The 18,011-nt window shown below is 37.0% G+C and overlaps 1 protein-coding gene across 7 annotated transcripts in view; it reads right to left on the bottom strand.

Moving 5' to 3' along the window:
• MCTP2 (multiple C2 and transmembrane domain containing 2) overlaps positions 1-18,011 on the bottom strand; it is a 238,071-nt gene that overhangs the window by 13,556 nt on the left and 206,504 nt on the right. For all 7 annotated transcript variants that reach the window (XM_059180094.1, XM_059180098.1, XM_059180100.1 and 4 more), the window contains one exon: positions 9,374-9,483. In XM_059180094.1, coding sequence (XP_059036077.1) covers positions 9,374-9,483 — 110 coding nt within the window. The remainder of the gene's footprint in view (positions 1-9,373; positions 9,484-18,011) is intronic.

Genomic DNA, 18,011 nt, shown 5'->3' with positions numbered 1-18,011 from the left:
TGGTTTATATATTTTTAAATATAAAATTATGTATTTTACATGACCAAATTTATCAATGTTTTCCCTGGCTGATTTCTGGATGTGGTAGCACTTATGGAAGACGTCCTCAGTCCAGCACCTTGACGTCAACAAAATGAATAATTGATATTTTCCCCACTCCTTCCTCATGCCTTTTTCTATGCTATTCTAAATTTATACATAAACATTGGTCCATTTCTAACTCCTCGCTTCCACAGTGCAACTTCTAGCTGAACTTTTTGGAGGGCGATTTCACATTTGGAGACATGTTATATGGACTTCCTAATGATCCAAATCACACCATGGCAGGAAGTTTAACCTACAGATCTCCTTGCACAAGGATGCTGGGGCAGTGCATGAACGGCACAGTAATGGTTGCTAGTTGTTAAAAAAGTTAATAGCTTCAGTATCATTAATAGCACAAAATCTAAATAAAGGGAAAAATCTAAGTAGATTTTTACTCAGCAATATTTTACAGATTTTTTGTTTTGTTCAATTCAGCATTTATTGAGAATCTACTATATGCACACAGACTTAGATAACCTTTATTCTCTCTTTTTCTTAACATAAAGTTGCAGTTGCATCTCTCATTAAGAAACAGTGAGATCATAAAAAGGATACCCACACAAATAGCCCTTTGCCCCAACAGAGAGGCTCAACGCTAGATACAGTGAAAAAATAAATTGCATAAAAAAAATGGGTATGTGTGTATATATATGCATATGCATATATGCATTTATTAATAAATGTACAGATTCACAAATACCACATATATAGTTTTTATACTGAAAAGGAACCTCTGATGGATATACTCCAAGTTGTTAATGGTAGTTCAATATGACAAAAAGAAGGGGAAGAAAAGAAAGTTCAGAGAATAAAGGGGGCATGCTGGTTGATTACTTTGATAATGGATGTATACCATACTTATAATAAAAATAAAAACAAAATATGAAATCAATCAATTACAATTAAATAAGTAAAAACAAACATGAACCTTTATGACCTAATTTTTTTGTTTTGTTTTGTTTTTTGAAAGCAGAGCCATAGTAGTAGATCCTGGATACAAGTCAATGGATAGATACCATTGATTGAGAAGGTTCCTGAGTGGGAAGACAATAAACGTTAACAATTTATATTGGGCTGTGCTGAGTCATGGTGTAAACTCTAGGGCAACAACTAAAAGAAGAGCAATAGAATCCTTACATTCTGAGCAAATAGATAAAAAATAGATGAGAATAAAAAAACACTCATAACAAGGACAAAAAAACAATGAAAACCACAAATTTAAATCTAAATATATTAGTAACCACATTAAATTCGAATGGACTACATGGTACAACTAAAAGTGATTGTCTTTAGACAATCTTTTCTTTAGAAAGAGATATAAAACATAAACAGATAGGTTGAAAGTAAATAATAGGAAATTATATATTATGAGGAAACCAACAAGCAAGAGATGGTATAGCCATATTATTACTAGTTAAGATATTAAGGTAAAATTTCATTTATTGCTTAGATATAAATAGGTCACCTCCTAGTAGTGATCCAATTCAGTAGGAAAGTATAGCAATTTTAATATGCATGACCCAGACGCACCTAGGTGACTCAGTCGGTTAAGAATTTAACTCTTGATTTTGGCTCAGGTCATGATATCAGGGTTGTAAGATTGAGCCCCATGTTGGGCTCTGCACTCAGCAAGGAGTCTGCTTGAGATTCTCTCTCTTCCTCCCCCTTGCTCACTCACTCTCCTTAAATAAATAAATAAAATCTTTAAAATAAAATGTACAACCCAAGTAATACAGCTTTTGAATACAGAAGGCAAAAACTAGCCAAGTTATAAGGTGATACAGATAAATCCATGGTGGGAAGTTTTAAAACACATCTTGAACCAATTGATACAAGAAGTAAACAAAAAATAAAAATCAGTATAAATACAAAAGACTGAACACAATCAACAAAATTAATCAACGCATATATATATATACACACACACAAACACACAAACACACACACACACACACACAGACACACACATACACTCAATAACTTTTCCAAGCTCACATGAAGAGTTTACAGAAGTAGGCCATTTTCTTGATCAACATTGTCTGACCATAAAGCAATTAAATTAGAAATCAGAAACAAAAAGATAACCAGAAAATCTCCATATACTTGGAAATTAAGCAATATATTTCTTCACCATGGAAGGAATAAAAATAGAAAACTGGAAAAAAAGTTTTTACTAAACTTGAATGATAATGAAAATATCAACACCAAAATGTCTGGCCTGGAGCTAAAGTTATGCTTATAGGAAACTGTAGAGCTTTAAATGCTCTTAAACGTTTGGAAAATAGAATGATTGAAAGTAAGTAATCCAGTGATCTATCTTTAGTTAGGAAAAAAATGCTAAATTAATCCCAAGGGAAGTAAAAGGAAGAAAGTAATAAAAAAGAATATTAGTAATTAATGAAAAATAAAACAGGTAGCAGGAAGATTAACAAAGGTCAATGACAGTTCTCTCTAAAGACTATCGTAACTCATAAATCGCGATCAAGAAAGAAAGGAAAACACAATTAACATCAAGCATAGAGTTGCCTGTAAGCTCAGTCCGTTAAGCAGTGACTCTTGATTTTGGCTTAGGTCGTGATTTCAGGGTTGTGAGATCAAGCCCCATGTTGGGTTCCATGCTAGGCATGGAGACTGTAAGAATTTTTCTCTCAATCTCCTGCTACCACCTCCCCCTTTAAAAAAGTATCAAGCATAAAAAAGTGGACAATGCTACAGATCCTAGTGACATTAAAGGTAGGATTTTATTAAATAAAAGGGGATTTTATTAACAACTTTATATAAAAAAGTAGAGAATTTAAGTGAAATGGACGAACTCAAGAAAAGGACAGTTCACAGATGTGAGAAGAAACAGAATGGCTGAATACATCTATATAATTTACAAAAATGGAATATTCAACTAAAACCCTTCCTAAAAGAAAACTCTGGGCCCAGATGCTTCACCAGCAAATTCTATTGAATCTTAAAAGAAGTAATGACATCAGGTTTGGGTGCCTGGGTGGCTTAGTGGGTTAAAGCCTCTGCTTTGGCTCAGGTCATGATCCCAGGGTCCTGGGATTAAGCCCCACATGGGGCTTTCTGCTCAGCAGGGAGCCTGCTTCCCTTCCTCCCTCCCTCTCTGCCTGTCTCTCTGCCTACTTCTGATCTCTCTCTCTCTCTGTTGAATAAATAAGTAAAATCTTAAAAAAAAAAAAAAAAAGACACCAGGCTTATGCAAACTCTTCCAAATAATGATAAAGAGAGAACACTGCCACATGTTGAGTGAGCCTAGAATAATCTCTCCATAAGGAATTTAAGAACAGAAAATTACAGCTCAAATCTCATTAATGATTATATCTGCAAAAATCCTAACAAAGTAATAGTAAATGAAACACAGCAATATATGAAGAGAGTGTATAACATGGTAAAGTTGGGTTTATTCCATAATTGGAAGACTGGCTTAACATTTAGAAACCAAAACAATAATAGACCACGTTAGCAAAAATAAAGGAAAAAAATTATCATACCAACGAATGTAGGAAAAAGTTTGACAAAACTCACATTCACAATAAAAACTCTTAGCAAATTAAAAATAAAAGGGAACTTATTTAATCTGATAAAGCATCTTTACAAATACCTAGAGCAAATATTCTTCTTAGAGTAAAATGTTGAAAGTTTTTTTCTCTAATATCATACAGGAGAAAAGAATGTTCACCAACACCGATTCTGTTCAACATGATACTAGAGCTAGTAGCTGGTACAATAAAGCAAGGAAACAGACAAATGTGTAAGGATTGGAAAGTAAAAAAAGAAAAAAAATCCCAGATAATATGTCTATGCAATAGAAAATTCATAATAATAGTCTTCAGATAAAAATCAAGATAACTAAGTTTACCAAAGTTTATAGATACAAAGTCAATGTAGGAAAATTAATTTCACTTCTATATCCTAGTAATAAATAGAGAATGAAATCTGAAAAAAATTATCATGAAATTAATCAAGTACTTGGGAATATATCTCACAAAAATGTGTGAAACTTCTATATATAAAACCCTAAAATAATATTGACATAAATTCAAAATGACCTAAATAGACATGACTTTATGAGAAGACTTAAAATTTTATCAAGATGTCAATTATTTTCCAATTAATGCAACCCTTATAAAGATCTCAGTGGTTGTTTGTGTGTGCAAGTGTGTGATGTGTCATGTGTATTAGTGTTGGGTGTTTCATTTCTAATGAAGATGTGTATCAGACACTCTCACAAACACCCTGTCAGATCGCTCTCCCAACAGCCAAATCAGTTAACTCCTGCATTTTCCCTTCAGCAAACCACAATTCTAGCAGAAAAAGTTTAAAAGATTTTTTAGGGGCGCTTGGGTGGCTCAGTCATTAAGCATCTATCTGCCTTTGGCTCTGGTCATGATCCCAGGGTCCTGGGATTGAGCCCTGCCCGCATCAGGCTCCCTGCTCAGGGGGAAGCCTACTTCTCCCTCTCCCACTGCCCCTGCTTGTGTTCCTGCTCTGTCTTTTGTCAAATAAATAAATAAAATCTTTAAAAAATAAAAAATAAAACTTTGTTTTTTAAAAAGGGAGACGTTTACTTTTTAATTTTGTTTTTTTAATTTAAGACATGGAAAAAGAAAGTCAAGGCAGTTTGCCAAAAATAATATTCATAATAGTCAATATTCTTAAGTGAATAATACATGCCATCCACTAGTCTGAGCTCTTTATATGCACTAATTCATCTAATTCTTCCAAAAATGTTATGAAGTAGGAATCATTATTACTCCCTTTCTACAAATGAGGACTCTGACTCAAAAGTTAAGAACTGGCGTTAAATCACTTAGGCTCAGTACAAGTGACAGAATTGGGATCTGAATTCAGAAAGTCAGCTCCAGAGCTCACTCTCACTGCTGTTCTATAGTAGGCACTTTTGAAACTGTAAATGTACCCTTAATTTAATGCTCCTGTTTATACTGAGTACTAAGTTCAAAGACATTTTGCTGTAGATCCTCTAACACTCAAGAACTTACTAGACCCTCTCTCCATTAACATAGAGTATCTTGTGCTGGTTTTCACAGAACACCCAAAGTTAAAAAAGCAAAACAAAACAAAAACCCTTTCCATCTGAAAATCAAATACTTCATTGAACAGTTCCACAACTTCCCTAATTTCCCTAACTTGAGAGCTCCCTAAATTCCTAAGAAAGGAATCTCTGACTTGGACAGTAATGAGACAAATGAGCCAAACCTTTCAATTAGTGAAAAAAGAAAAATATTCAATGAATCCCCTTCCTTCCTTCAACCATCCAGGCTTAGCAACATGTCCTAAGAATATCATTTTCAAAGGTCCAAAGCCCTAAAGAAAAATGAGTGTGTCCACATCTGGTAAAGGGGGTAACAGCTCCATCCTGTAGTTCCTCCCCCAAATGAGTGTCCCACTAGTTGACCCTTATGTCTATGGAATCTTGATTTTCCTCACTTCCCAGGCTAGGACAAATGAGGTCTTCTGACTCTTCTACCCATGGAGACAGAAATGACTGATCAGGGCTGCCTGAGTGGCTCAGTGGGTTAAGCCTCTGCCTTCAGTTCAGGTCATGATCTCAGGGTCCTGGGACTGAGTCCCTCATTGGGCTCTCTGCTAGGCAGGGAGCCTGCTTCCTCCTCCCTCTCTCTCTCTCTCTCTCTCTCTCTGCTTGCCTCTCTGCCTACTTGTGATCTCTGTCAAATAAATAAAATCTTTAAAAATAAAAAAAAAGAAATGACTGATCATATAATCTTACAGATTATTGTTTTGTTATGCATCCCACAAGATGCTTTCCTTCACGAGGTATGGTTTTTACTCTAGCTTGTGAACCTTCTCCTCTACCTCCTGTCTGGCCAACTCTTTGGTCTTTCTGCCTTCATTCTTCATTCTTTGTTCCTTTCGACAAACAGTAGGTCAATTGCTCTACCACTCCCCATGTCTTCACGGCCATCCAAGCTACGCTTAACCTCCTTCCTCCTTCCTCATCTTTAGTGCCTAGTCCTTCTCAGCATCACTTCCCATCTAGAGAAGTTCTCCTTCTGATGAATGTACCTTCCAAACCGGACTCTGGAATATCTACAGGGATGACTTCCCTGTCCTGGTTTCTCATTCTTCTGTGCAGAGATTTCCTTAACCACTCAAAGATACACGTGTTGAAGGTAACACTCCATAATGAGAAGACATACAATATAGCCCTTGTCTGACCCGTCTAGCCTGCTGTTTGAGATAATATAAGGTGAATCATGTTCAGTAAATATTTTAGCCTGTTATAGATATACATTTGAAATTTGTATAATATTAGAGAAGATCATTAGAGAAAGTAGAGAAGAGTAGAAAAAGAAAATATAGTTTGTGCCATGTAGATGCAATACGATTGGGGTCTTCCGGGTCAGTAACTGGAAAGCCCTGCTCTGAGTTTTATGCAAGCTTTACTTATTTACCAGTTGCCAGAAGTTGGGTAAAAGTTTTCCTGGTCCTTCGACACTGAATTACAATGGAATTCCAACAGAGTTACACATGCCATCCCACTTGAATGCCCAGAAGGAACTTTAAGGTCACTGTGGTAATGAATGGCCCAAGAATTAATAGGAGTGGAGACTTATGAGCCTTCCTTCCTGTGCTGCAGCTGGGCAGAACAGTACTCTGTTCATGGCTGAAAATACGTCTCAGACATGGCCACCACAGCTGTGCCGGGCACAGCTGCCCCTCAGACGCACTGTAGAGATGGGGGCCTGTTTAAATCACCCTGCCTTCTTCTCTCATCAGACATATTTCCTTGACCATTATCAATCGCACAACAGCCACATTTGTCTATTTGAGACCTTCAAGCGTGGAGAAGGTTTTACTAAACACCATGGCCTTCCTTCCTCCGTCTTGCCCCTGCTCCACATCCTTTTATCCTTCTTGCTGCCACAATGTCCCTCATCCAGTTTTTTCTTTGACTTTTTCCACCCACTCAGGATGCTGTATGGGCTTCAAGCATGAGCACTACCATCTGCTGTCACACAGACATATTAAACCCCATGCATCTCCCTGGATCTAGCACAGTCTTGGGCTTTGAACCTTTGGACAGTCTCCCACCAACTGAAGTCTCCATTCATTAACTCTTTGCTCAGCTATCTTTCCCTGTGATCAGACTTACTGATAAGATGCCCCTTCTTCAGAAATGCCCCCTGTCTGTCTTTCTCTCTCCTACATCCCTTTCTGGGCTGGTCAGGCCTCCCCTGCCACCGGTCTTATCCCTACCTCTCATCAATGCAATTGAATTCTAGTTATTACTGTTCTTCCTCACTACAAAATCGATCCCTGCAGGAAAATGGCATTGTAGTGCAATAGTGAGGGCAGGTTCAAATCTAAGCTTCTTTGCTTAGTAGTTCTGAGAGTTAATCACTCTGTGATTCCATTTTCTCATCTGTAAAATGGATATACTAAAAATCCTTAATCCAGAGGCTGGTTGGAATCTTTTCATCTGATTTCTGCCAGCAACTTCTTAAAGAAATTATTATGTGTTCAGGGTTTACAATAGCGTCTGGCTAGCACATGACATGAGCTGACGTAGCTATTATCATGGTTTTATGGAATATTTCTCATTCTTAGACCAAGTCAGTGCCTGACACTCAGGACTGAGAGTGAATGAGTGAATGAAGGGAGAAGTAAAATGCCCTCCTCATCATCTATTTCCTCTTGTCACTTATGTTTTTGTTAAACAATTTTGAGGGTAACTTCAAAAATCATTGGTCAATTTATATGACATCTAGATGGGCATCAATATATGTAAGCCAAAACTTATATAGAACTTATTATAGAGCAGGAGCTCTTTAATTTTTCTTCTAAGACATGGATAATGGGAACAGCAACATGTAAACTCAGTAAAGCCAAATTTAAGATGATTTATAACTTACTTTATAAACAAAACAAACATGTTTATCATGCCAACAAATGGCCACGCAAGAGAAACTGGATTTGATAAGGAACCAAGAAAGATCAGCGTCCATGCAAAGTTCCACATTAGCTATTTATATTTCCTGAAGTTTGTTATAACTTACCAATTTCCCTCCACCTTGATATATAAAACTTTCCCTTGGCCTTTAGCACTAACATTAATCTCTTCTTTATCCATGCAATTTTTTTTATGATTTATTTATTTATTTTAGAGAGGGGGCAGAGGGAGAGCGAGAGGGAGAGAGAATCTCAAGCAGACTCTGCACTGACTGTGGAGCTCAACACGAGGCTCGATCTCATGACCCTGAGATCATGACTTGAGCTGAAACCAAGAGTCAGACACTTAACCAACTGCACCACTCGGGTATCCCGACCCATGCATATTATCTTCTCGTCTTAAAGAAACTATACTGGACAATAAAATAAGAAAAAAAAAAAAGGTATCAGTGAATCTTCAGAAAGAAGATAGTTGATATAGTTCTGGATTTGAAGAAATAAGTTTAAAGTTAAAAGAAAAAAATGTTTCAATTGCTCTGTTCATTGGTACCAAATGAAGACTGAGTTAAACAGAGTTCATGATGTCTGAAACAAAATAAACATGAATCATAGAAATAGTCCTTCTCAACCAAGACTCCATTAGAGATTTAGTCCTTGTGACCTAAGGTAGGAAGTGGCAAGCCATGGGTTGGGTTTAAGTCAACTCTAGCCTGCCACCTGTTTTTGTAAATAGTTTTGTTAGAACACATATCACAGCCATTTGTTTAGGTATCAATGATGCCTGCTTTCATGCTTAACAGAGTGGACTAGTTATGGTCCACAAAGATGAAAATATTTACTCACTGCCTCTCATAAAGAAAGACAGTTGACCCCTGTCCTAAGTGATGAGTTAACTTCCCGTCTTTGTATCCATGATGCTCCTTGCTATGTATGGCTCTTTGGTAAGTTGAGAAAAAAAGCATTTATTGTGTTCCATGTTTCAGTTGAAAAAGGCAGTTTCAGAGCATATTTGCCTCCCTTTTTATTTTTGAATATGGTACTCTATTTTTTTTTTTAATCTATAATTTATCACTCAAACGAGGATACTTCTGAGAGTGAAATAATTATGCTGGGGCAATTGGTGTGAATTTGCCATATGGTCAACCGGGTTCCAAGGCACTACCCAACTGTGAAGCTGACAAGCCCAAAGAACAAACCAACACATATAAATACGCTTGCTCCAACACTGTAGCTTTTGTTTCCTTTGTTTTTGCATTTACTGATCCCTGCCCTCCCCACCCTCTTACCCCCACTGTCCTAATACATGGCAGCTCTACTTCAAACACAACTCAAATGTAGAACTTACTTTTTAATTCTTTCTCCAAAGGAAGCTATTTCCTCCAAGATGTTTTGAACAGTTGAAACAATATCCTGTACCATATAGATTCTCTCAATTAAGCCCTTTTTCTCGGATTCCTAGGAAACATAAAAGCAAGATTTAGCTCGGTCACTTCATTTTTACTGTCCTGCTGTAGAAAATACGACACCACGTTAAAATAACATGGTTATGATGAACAGAGTGACTCCAAGAGATGAATCACATGTTTTACAACTTAAAATATTTATTGACTCCAAAGAACCATTACCCACTCATTCAGAGGCAACCATTCACATTATGTCTCAGTCACTACCTCAGTGTGAGGAAGTGATGTGTAGAAATTCCCACAGAACTAAGAGCTTCATTTCTCTGGGGAAGCTACTGCTTCTGTCAGAGGACTTGGCAACGTCCTCCACTTGGCTGACCCTGATTTCCGGTCTGGCTTCACAGGGTTATCTGCCGGCTCACCTTACCCTATTCCCTCACAGTCCTTCAGATATGTTTCCAGTATGTGACAACATGGTATGGTGCAAATCCAGGTGATAGGTCGCCTAGTACTGTGGCTTTTTTGTCAAACTCTGCTGCATTTTTAGTCATGTTTTGAACACACTGCAAGTCTGACAAACATTTCAGTCATCCTTTGGCAACCACCTCAGAAAAAGAGTTGGCACCTGGAGGCAGACTACAAAGTCACTGCTGGAGACTGCATCTTACACAGGTTACTCCCTTGGAAGATGCCTAATGACTGACTGGCTTTTCCTTCACAGAAGTAGAAGCAAATACATGTTCATCTTCTTCAGTCTCCAGTTCTTCATGTGAACCAGAATTTAGCCTCCTAAGACCATTGTCCATATCTTGCTTATAGAAAACCTCAAGTGTGTTTTACCATGTTATGCAGCTAATGCTTACAAAAAGAATTCATAAATTACCCAAATGTTGGAGAAAAGATGATTCTCTAAACTGGTATTTTTATACAAATTCTTATATTCTGGTACCATAATCTAGGTCCCTGGGAACTCTACTGGAACTGTGATTTAGCTAGTATTCCTCTTAGCTCTTGTCTATCTGGGTCATTGTAGTCACTACATATAATATATAATACCCAAAACCTCAAATTTTTCTCTATCTAGAATTTTACTTGAATTAGAATTATAGTAAGTTACGGAGCAAAAACTTCTAAATTTATGACAGCATTTTAAGAATAACCTTCTATACAGCAAAAGAAAAGACTTCACTCTCCTTGTGCATTCTCTGTTCCATCAAAATGGACACAACTTGTGTGGGAAGGAGTATCCACCACCTGGTCAGTGATTATGGCTGAAGGCACCTATATGGCAGAAATTTCACAAAAGCACAAAATTCCTTTCTCCCACCTGTCCTTGTTTATGAAGCTACTTTGCAGAAACAGACCACAGGGAGGGTAGAGGTTAGAATGTACTACTGCCAGACCCTCTTTAGTAAAGAGTGCTGGGGTGAATTGAAGAACCTCTTACCATCTGGGCTGAACTACTTAATCCAAGCAATCTGTAGAGAAAAAAGCAGGTTCATTGTGCCCTCTTGTTAAATCAAACTAGCATGACACTTGTGGTTTTTCACCCCAATTTAAAATTTCTTATTTGTTTTACTCTCTAATTCTTTAAGCAGCTTGCATTAAAAATTAGGTATGCCACCGAAGCAACCTAATTCATGCTCAGCCACATCTATTAATGGGCACAATAGTGAAAACCCATCTCTGTCTGCTACATAAGTATTCATGTTTATAAAGGAGGATTTGAAAGCACTAGGGAATTTGATCCAAAGGGCAAAAGTAGCTTCCTCTTTTCAGTAGCATAGACTTCAGGTCAAAACAATTTCTTGGAAAATGACTCAAATTTCCATGTGGCTCAAGTTCATAAAAACATCCTAGTTCCATTGACTGTGTGTGTGTGTGTGTGTGTGTGTGTTCTCCGCCACCCCAAAGAAACACCCAAATGCCAAGGTTCTGGTTGTGAAGGAAGTATAAGTTAGTATACCAAAATAATAAATGATTGTCTCCATGCCCTTTTCCTTTTTAATGAATTTGATACCCAAAGACAAGGCTAAGAGTCTTACCATAGCTAGGCTAACAGGATAAAAATTTATCAACCAAATCTCTACACTTTCAAGAGTAAAAGTAATCAGAATTATATAATTTTTGAAATACTTATCAACTATCAATTTTATTTTATATTTGGTGAATCCACATAATTATTTTATTTTTATAAGCACATTACTTCAAATTTTGTAAAAGCATACTTTATGTATATTAAAATGAAACTTATTTATGTTATTTGGACATTTCTAAATGATACATAAAGAATGATTATTTGTGCTACAGATTCACATATTTAACTGGTTTCCTAGTTATATATGTTTATAATCCCAGGTCAGGGCACTTTTCAAAAGAATGTACTTTTTAATACATTCTTTTTATATATTTCAGAAAAATTGTTCTTAATCATCTTTAGAGTTGCACTTAATAGTCATTAAGTTGACACCTTTAATTGACTCTACAGTAGCTCATAATTTTAATTACGAAAATACTCTCTCTACAGGTGCTGAGATACCTTGAAATCTCACACCCTAAAAATGTGTTACATGGAGAAAATCGTTATCAATTTAATTTTTAAATGTTGAGATCCCTATATATTTTAGCTTAAATATTTTCAAAGGCACTGCCTTTTTGTATCCATTCATATGGATTTTCTCTGTCAAACATTCTTTAGAACAAAACTCTAAGTTGTATCCATAATTCCTTTGACTGCTTCACAAAATTTATGCTGATAAATAAATGGCTTCTCAATTTCCTTCCATTCTTGGGTCAAATAGATATCTAGTCTATTAAAAATAAAAAGATTTTCCACAAATTGAGATATCCCAAAGGGTGACTTCAGAATTAAATATTGAAATGTGCACAACATTTAACCTTGTTGTTTACTTTGTGTTAAATAATACTGGTTTTTGTGGGGAGAAAAAATGCAGTGTCTTTTTTGCCAGTTCTTTTAAAATTCACCTCCACTCACTAAAAGCTTTTAAAGATGAAATTACTTAGCATTTCAGTCATTAACGATTTTGATAAAAATTTCCAACTGTTTATGACCCAAATGCAACAAAAACTGTAGAGATCTTTTTTCACAAGAGTTCAATAGCTCTGGAAAATGTTTAAGTTGACTAAGAGCTCCTCAAAGGTTCAAACATTCTTAAAAGCAAATTGATGACCAGCAGCAAAGAACAGAGTACACATTGACACACTGAAGTGTATTTTTCATATCTGAAATATCTTTGTCACAAACAACTTTGTTGTTGCTACCTAACACTGTATATACACAATATTTATAAGTGTGGACAAGACAGCTTCTAATTCAATCAATGGAGCATTATCATTCTTCTGTACACAGTCATGGATAATCAGGGCACTGTGGCCAATCCCAAGTACACTTCTGCCTCATAAATGCCTTCATTTTGTAAAAACATCTTATAAGCCATGATGCTATCCTCCATCAAAGTTTGCATTTATACTATCCCTATAAGTTAAATAATCCCCAAATATAATTGTTTCAACTAAATTTACATCGGCATTCCTGATGTCAGAGATTTCATCATTTGTAAAATTAATTAGTAAAAGCTTTATTTTGGTTCCATTTATTGGTTGAAAAAAAATCAAAATAATTTTAGAATTAACTTATTTGACATTCTGTTTCAATCACTCGATGGCGTCCAGGTAAGACTGCCGCCATTTGACTCTGCCCAAGATTTTTCAGATATTGGTTCTATTAGAGTCGACATATTAACAGCTACCTTGCATTTTCATACACGTACAATGAAACCTCGGAATGGAAAAATCGATAAATGTACAATAGCCATTTGTCTAAAAGAAAAGTCATAGTCCACAGAGAGATATGTAAGCACAACTTCTTGGCTACATAAATAAAAGCATGTTTCCAGAAATGGTCTTCTTGAAGTAACTACTAACTGTTGAAGATTCTTTGGAAGTTTTGTAACTTAAGTTTATATACACAGATAACAGGACAATGTCCCCAGGGGACAGACAAGAAATGTAAACACACATCTCTCAGCACATCGATAATTGTCTTGATAAATAGAATATTATTCCTGGATTATTTCTTAAACAAGAATTCTGACTTTACTCATTGCAAAACTTTATCAGAGAGTTAAAAAAAAAAAGGGTAAATGCAGATTTACTCTTTGGAATGAGTGAAACAAAATATGATAGCCAAAGTGTTCAGACTACTTTTTATTCTCTTATCCATAGGACTGTTCAAATCTGCCTGTATTTAACGTACCCTCACCCTATCATTTTTCATCTTTCCCACTAACCCTCCTGAAACAGGCAGTTTGGAGGCTGTATGCATCATACAGATCGGGCAATAGATGTGTGCCCACAGGCTTGTATACAACGTGACTGATTGCGAGAAATGGGGAGCAAGCATCAGAGGCTTCTCCAACATCGCTTGAGACAAGTAGTGGTGAACTCATCTGAGAGCACTTTGTTTTGTCAGGGACCATCCAAAAGCTCTCCCTGAAAGCTAGGTTTTAGTGGCTTAGCCACCTGAAAAGGGGTCAGGAAAGCAAACGGGTTATCCCTGCTTGTTGGGTGGATTTAATCGGGTGTCATTAAGATCTCTGGTCACTGTTCATGCAACCCCGCGGCTACTAGGAAAAACCATAGCAGAAGCAGAATGCACAAACAACAAGCCTAAGCAATTAATTGCAGTGTATTTGAGTGGAAGTATTAAATACAATACTTAGAATTTAAATAAAATGGGGGGGCAGTAAATGGAAAATTTCTGGGCAAGTAGGTACATGTAACATAGGATTCTAGTCCAGAACACCAGAGCAAGTGTGTCTTCATTATAAGAAGCCCCTTAGCACCTGGGTGGCTCAGTTGACTAGGCAACTGCCTTTGGCTCAGGTCATGAACTTAGGGTCCTGGTCTCAAGCCCTGCATTGGGCTCCCTGCTTGGTGGGAAGCCTGCTTCTCTCTCTCCCTCTGCTGCTCCCCCTCTTTATGCTCTCTCTCAACCAAAAAATAAAATCTTGGGAAAAAAATGCTTACATTCTAGTGGACATTTCACAAGGTGGGCATTCAGCTCCCACTTGTTTTGGGGTTTTTTTTTTTTTTTTTTTGGCATTTGCTTTTTTGATGTCTATGGGTTTTTGTTCTGTCTCTTTGTATACCATCGGATATATAATTTTGAGATATCTGACTCAATTACATGTTGCCCCCTACTCTTTCTTTCCAGCATTACTTTGCCCAGAACTCATGAGAGTATCTTAAATGATGTCTTTTAAAACTATTTCAAAAACATTTCTTTCCATTCTTATATTTAAGAGCTGGGGTAACCAGGGATTGTTTGCACCAACAGGTGAAAAGTTAATGAGGAAAACAAACAGACCAGCCAACCATGAGACTTCAACTCTACCCAGGCCCACACATTTTGTAAATAGCAGGCTAGGGGTCAGAGAGAACTGAGTTGTGCCTGGTCATCTACCAATTTTGTGATCATGGTAAATTCCTCACCCATTCTGAATTCCAATTTAGCTATCTGGGAAAAGGGAGAGTCTAATCCTTTCCTGACTGAGTGAAGAATTAAATATTATTCGTAGCATAAGATATGTAAAGCATTTGGTACCTTATAGACACTTCATAAACGTAAGTCCCTTCCTTTTCAGAATGCAAAGAGATAAAAGAAGAAATAACCTTCGATCTAGTTGAAAGAATACAGGGGTTAATTTAAGTTTTGAAAGCAATGATCTTCCAAGACAAGTCTACTCATGTTGCCTTGCATTGTACGAAAGATCATCTGGCAGTTTTATCTGCATCATGCTGGCTTTATTTACACATCTCAGATTGAACCACGGAATGTGGGGATAACAGTTTAGCAAACACAACATTACATCTGCTATTGCCACCAAATTGCCTGGGAAGAGCAACAGAGATCCATTCAGGAAGACAGAACTGTTATCACGTGTGCTGGTGTGTTTCCTTAACATAGGAGGCTTCTGATTTATAGAGGGAAATGTGTAATAAAGAGTAGAAGAGTGGTGGTCATTGGGGTGATTAGACAAATGCATAAAAAAAATTATGACCAGCCATACACTGCACTCCCAGAGCCCTACATTTGAGAAAGAATGGATTTTACTTCTTATTACAAACTTGAAAAACCAGTGAGGCATACGACCGTTCACATGATTTGGGTCTACTTCGTGATAAAGCTTGCATCACAAAATAATAGAAGAGATGAGAGCATGCAACTTTTCAGATACAGAATTCCAATTTCACAAGGTTCCTTTGTTTTCTGATACGCCATAAAGAAGGACTGGCACTCATTGTAAGAAAAATGATGACAAAACCCATCTCTATAACCTAAAAATGTATATATTAATATATGTGTATATTATTATATACACAGATGCAAGTTCACCATTTTCTTCATTGTCTGTTTGCTTATAAAACGTGAGAAAAATAAACCTGAGTCTTTCAGCAAGGTTTGTAAAGCAGTCAGATTAAGAACAAATCATGTACTTTTTTAATAAGTAAAACCAAAAATCAATCAGGAAGCAAAAGCGTCCTTCTTCAGGTCTGGCTGCCACCCCCACGGCTCCAATGACTATAGCACTGTAGGTGTAATAAACCAGCTTGGAGCCTCTGGGAGAGAATTCACACCATCAAAATGAATTTACAACTCAGAATTAATTATATAATCAGTATGTTACTTTAAATCTTTCCCACATGTTCCGATTTAGGAAAAAAAAATATCCTCATTTCTCAATTAATTACCTAAGCAAAACTGGGGAGACAGTCCTCAAAATGGACCATGTCAGAAAAAATCCTTTTCGACAAGTTTAAAAATTGAATAGTATTTGTCAGAGGATGGGACGCATTCCCAAAAGGAATCAATGCAAAATCAATGCAAAATTCTGTCGCAAGATCTCCCCGGTAATTCCAGCCTTCTAGAGCAAAAACACAAAAATATAACTTTGCATTTTCAATGGGACTATGTTTGGTCTGTTTTATCCTACGGAATATTAAAAGCCTATAATTTGAAAACTTGAAGAATTACAAATGCCAGGAATAGACTGGAATTTAGCATGGAAAACACACAACTGGAAAAAAAAATCAAACCTCACTATCTGTCATAACAAAGAATAAGAAGCAGTATTTCTGATAGATGAGATTAAAAACTACTCCTTGGAAGCCTGGCTTACTGCACTGGGAAAGGTCTTTAGGACTTCCTCCCATGAGATGTGGGGGATGTGCGCATGTGCTTTCAGACCTGCATGCATGCACGCACAAAAACGCACACGCACGCGCGCACAGACACACTCAACTCCTTAGCGTATGCTCTTTCCACGGGGGTAAGATTCTGTAGTTTTTCAGGAGAGCGTTTCCTTCTCAAGTATTCTTTTGCTTAGGGAAATGAATAGAGAACAGATCTGGGTTTTAAATCAGTATCATTTCTTAGTTTTTTTTTTTTTAATTTATTTGACAGAGAGAGATCACAAGTAGGCAGAGAAGCAGGCAGAAAGAAAGGAGGAAGCAGGCTCCCCGCTGAGCAGAGAGCCCGATGTGGGGCTCGATCCCAGGACCCTGGGATCATGACCTGAGCCGAAAGCAGAGGCTTTAACCCACTGAGCCACCAGGTTCCCCCTAAGTGGTTTTGAACCTGCTCTGTTCATTACAGAAAGCGTTTCCACGCTGACTGGTATTTACCAACGAGTTTTCTTGGCTTGCCCCAAGAATCTCATCTGGTGTTACAGGGAAGGGCTGAAAAAAGCAAAAGAAGGAACAGCACCAAGATGTTGGTAAGACACCAATGAAAAACTGCGAACAGTCTACATAATTCTTTAGCATTTAGACCTCAGGAAGATTGGTTTCTGATATGTGCCTGACCCCTCCCCACAAGAGCAATCAGGGTCAGTAAGGGCAGGTAGACCCACAAGGAGCTGCCGTTGCTGATTTTACTGTGTGTGTCCTTTAGTTTTCTCCGAGGAAGGGGAGCAGGAAGGGCAGAAGATAGAAGATCCCATGCGATCAAGCAGTGCAACAAGTAATCCTTATTCCCTAAGACTCTGCTCCAACATCACCTCCTTCCACACTCCTGATTCACACACACACTTCCTCTTCCCCACCCAACCTAGTGTATAAACTAATGAAAGTAGCAAACACACTATATTCCCATTATTTACTCAGAGGACCATGTTTATAGTTTTAATCTTTGCACCTAAAGAGGCTGAGAGAGGGAGAAGACACTTGATAAATATGTAACAAGGCAGGACAATGAACTGATAAGTGAATGACATGGTTCCTTCAATGACAGTGTGGCATGGTCCAAAATAAATCTGATTTAGGTCAGAAGAACTAGATTTGAGTTTTGCTATTATCCTACCTAGTGAATTTCTCTTAATTTGTAGATGGGGAAAATATAAAATGTAATGGTTTATTTTGAGTCCTGAATGAGCTAAGGTACATAAAAACAGTAGCAAATTATAAACCCTCTGCTAATATTAATATTTTTATAAATATAATTTTTTAGCTAATATTCAAAATAATCTTGTTTTATATTATTACTTTTCTGTCCTTTAT

This window comes from Mustela lutreola, chromosome 7 (genome assembly GCF_030435805.1).
Source record: "Mustela lutreola isolate mMusLut2 chromosome 7, mMusLut2.pri, whole genome shotgun sequence".
Taxonomy (NCBI): Eukaryota; Metazoa; Chordata; class Mammalia; order Carnivora; family Mustelidae; genus Mustela; species Mustela lutreola.
The sequence above is the reverse complement of the archived record's forward strand: the minus strand, read 5'-3'. Positions and strand labels throughout refer to the sequence as shown.